Here is a 3,611-nt window from a genome sequence, read left to right on the forward strand (position 1 = left end):
AAGACATTTGCAAATCAAAATTTTTGATAAGCAGGGCACCTAGATAGCTCAGTTGGTTAAGCATCCAACTCTTGATTTCTGTTCAGGTCATGATCTCATGGTTCATGAGATCGCCCCCCCCCCCCTCTTCAGGCTCTCTCCTGACAATGAAGAGCCTGCTTAAGATTCTCTCTGTCCCTCTCTCTGCACTTCCCCCACTTTTGTATACAGGAGAGTACACAATATTTAAAATAAATACATCTAAAAATTTTTGGTAATTAAAGCAGTATTCATGAGATACATTTATTATCATAGATGCCTTCACACCAGAGGAAGAGAAATCTGATTTACCAATTGGATTTTAAGTTTCAAATTTAAGCTATTATAAAGCTATTACTATAAATAAGCTATTACTTTACATTTAAATAAGCTATTTTAAAGTAACCACCCAAAAGAAAGTAGCAAATAGGTGTAGATAGGAGATGAAAATAGCCTGATTACAAAGCTGTAATCATCCAGACAATATGGTATTGGCTCAAAATCAAACACATCAGAGGAACAGAATCAAGAACCCAGAAATGGACCCACAAATGTATAGCCAACTGATCTTCGACAAGGCAGAAAAAAATATCCAATGGAAGAAAGACAGTCTCTTCAGCAAATGGTGCTGGGTAACTGGACAGCAACACACAGAAGGATGAAACTGACCCATTTCTGACACCATACACAAAAATAAATTCCAAATGGATGAAAGACTTAAGTGCAAGACAGGAAACCATCAAAATTCTAGGGGAGAAAAGAGGCAGCAACCTCAGCCATAGCAACTTCTGACTATCTCTAGAGGCAAGGAAAACCAGGGTACTTTATGTAACACAGTAAAATTATTCTAGAATATGTTTGGAAACCAAATACATGAAAATATGAAAAGATACTGAAAAGCATTTTTCAGTATTTTTGGGAAAAATTAACTAAATGCAGGGGTTGATTTATATGATAATGATCAGTTCTGGTTCAGAAAACCAAGCTATAAATTAATGCGAAAAATTGAGAAATGAACATAAAAGATTTAGTATATTTTTTAAAGGAGAATGAATCATAATTTCAGAAAGATTCTGATTCTTAATATGTAATATTAAAAAATAATAAAAACCTCACTATAAACCAAATATAAAGCAACACTTGTACATCATTATCCACTCACCAGAATTAAAAATACGTACCAGATACCTACTTGAGGCAAGGAAGGCCATGGAAAGCACATGTGCTTAATTCATTGCTTTTAGCTGTAGGACTTCCTAGCCACTCTGGAGGGGGCAGTCTGGCAGAATATAGCCAGGGCCAGGGCAAGAACCACTCATAGAACTTCTACAGAGTAATTAAAGAAGAAAGCTGAGAAACTGCAAAGAAATGTACACCAAAGAACATGTAAACAAACCATGAAACTCTAAGTCACTATGAGATTTTTGGACATTTGGAATAATAAATAGAAATAGGAATTAGGAGATTGTGTAAACTGTAGCTATGGAGGAGGAGATAGAATAAAAATGTGTTACTTAGAGGAGCGCCTGGGTGGTTCAGTGGGCTAAGCCTTCCGACTCCTGATTTCTGGCTCAGGTCATGATCTCATCGTGGGCTCCGTGCTGGATGTGGAGCCTGCTTGAGATTGTCTCTCTCCTTCTTGCACTCCCCCCCAAGATTATGTGTTATTTTTCATCTATTTGGATGAAGAGAATAAACAATAATAAAACTGTATTACAAATTGTATTTAAGTGATGGCATTGTGGGCATAGTTTTGTATAATATATTGCATACAAAATTTTTTTTTTAACAAAAGAAATTTGAAGAAGCTAAACTTTCTGCTGCCATCTCTGAAGTGGTTTCCCAGACCCCAGCTCCATCCACATACTCTCCTGGCCCGCCCCCTCAGACTGTGGTAAGCAACATCTTAGAAATACGTTTTTGCAGCAGCAGCAACAACAACAAAACAAAATAGGGCCCTTGCCTAAGTGTAAATGAAACAAAATTGTTAAGCAGATAAAGCACTCTCTATTTCTTTAGAAGACATAAGACTGGCAATTTGGAGAGATGACAGTATACCTGAAATAATTAAATGAAAGAGTGTTTATGAAATATTCCACACACTTTCCTGGAACTTAATATTATTATTACTTTATTAGAATTGAAAGAGCAATAGTGGGCATTGTATATATATTCAAAATACTAAATTTAAAAAATTCATTAGCTTTCATGATTATTTTCTCCTTTATATTTTTTGTGACACATTCTATAAATACTACCCATTATTTATCCTCAAGTTTATTCTGTGGAATTGCTTCTCCCAAAAATGCAAACATGTCATGAAAGACCAGTTTTCCTCCCATTCACTCATTCCAGTAAAACTTGGTCATTTTCATGTTAGCAAAACGAACACCTTAGCATTAGTATTGTTTTAATTATTTACATGTTCTGAGGCGAGACTGTGGGACCAAAGCTTTTCCAGACTTCCCTGATTAATTTTCTGTTCAGTCCCAAATTATACATTATCAAGGCAAGGAGACCGCAGCACATCAAAGAGATTGCCCTAAACCAGATCCCCATCTCTGTTGGCTGAGAACAAGTGTCTCATTTGCTAGATGGAAAGGAAGTAGCTTTAGTGAAGTCAGCTATGCTTACTTTCCTTTTGATGTAGCATCAAAGCTTACTTAGTGCTGTAGTCTTAGATTCTGAATGAATTTTCATCCTGTTGGGTCAGCCTCAGGACCCTCTGAAAATATCCAGAGGCCCAAATGACAAAGCCCAGACTCAGCCGGGGGTACCTCCTCCATTAAGGGCTATAATCCTGAGCTCTAATGAAACACTTAAAACCAGTAAGATGCTGTGTGTGTGTGTGTTCACAATGATGCATGTGCCTGTGCACAGAAAAGAAGCATCACTATTAATCCAGGCTGCCAGTTACACTTCAGTTCCTAACCCTGAGGTGAGCGGTTCTGCTCCGGCTGAGGCAAAGGGTCAACATGCGCAATGCAAAGCCTGTGTGCCTTTCACAAGTGTGTTTTAGAATGACACCTTTCCCATCACTTTTCCCACCGGAAAGAGTAGTTTCAGTTAATATTTTATTTGAAGATGTGACTCAAATTAGGTGTACATCTTTACTTAAAAGAATACATGTGGGAATCAAAAATAAACTATCGTAAGTCATGTGTTTTAGACTCCACTATCAGTGTTACATACACTGAATGCATTTTAAGACACATTTTCCAACAAATCAGATCAGGAACTGCCTATTTTTTGGAGGAACCTATTTTCTTTTCCTTTCCCTTTTTTTTTTTTTTTTTTTTTTTTAAGAAAAGAAGGGCATCTGGGCGTGGGGTGGGGTAGACAGGCACATGGAAGTATGGAGAAGGAAAGATTAGGGAGAGGGTGACCTGATTTAGCTAACCAGTGACTAATTCAGATTGACTTTTTAGCAGAGTGACAACAAAGAACTGGACAATGCCTTGGATGAACTTTCCGACAGTCTAGGACAAAGGCAGCCTGATCCAGATGAGAACAAACCAATAGAGGATAAGGTCAAGGTAAAAAATATAGACTAATAAGTGAAATTTAAGGCTTAAAGCATAGAATATCCTACC

At 37.2% G+C, this 3,611-nt stretch overlaps 1 protein-coding gene across 1 annotated transcript in view; it reads left to right on the forward strand.

Annotated features, from left to right (window-relative positions):
* The window catches only part of CAST (calpastatin), a 101,141-nt gene that overhangs the window by 88,322 nt on the left and 9,208 nt on the right, over positions 1-3,611 (forward strand). Inside the window, exons 23-24 of the mRNA XM_029941229.1 lie at positions 1,808-1,912; positions 3,447-3,566. Coding sequence (XP_029797089.1) covers positions 1,808-1,912; positions 3,447-3,566 — 225 coding nt within the window. The remainder of the gene's footprint in view (positions 1-1,807; positions 1,913-3,446; positions 3,567-3,611) is intronic.

This window comes from Suricata suricatta, chromosome 6 (assembly GCF_006229205.1).
Source record: "Suricata suricatta isolate VVHF042 chromosome 6, meerkat_22Aug2017_6uvM2_HiC, whole genome shotgun sequence".
Lineage (NCBI taxonomy): Eukaryota > Metazoa > Chordata > Mammalia > Carnivora > Herpestidae > Suricata > Suricata suricatta.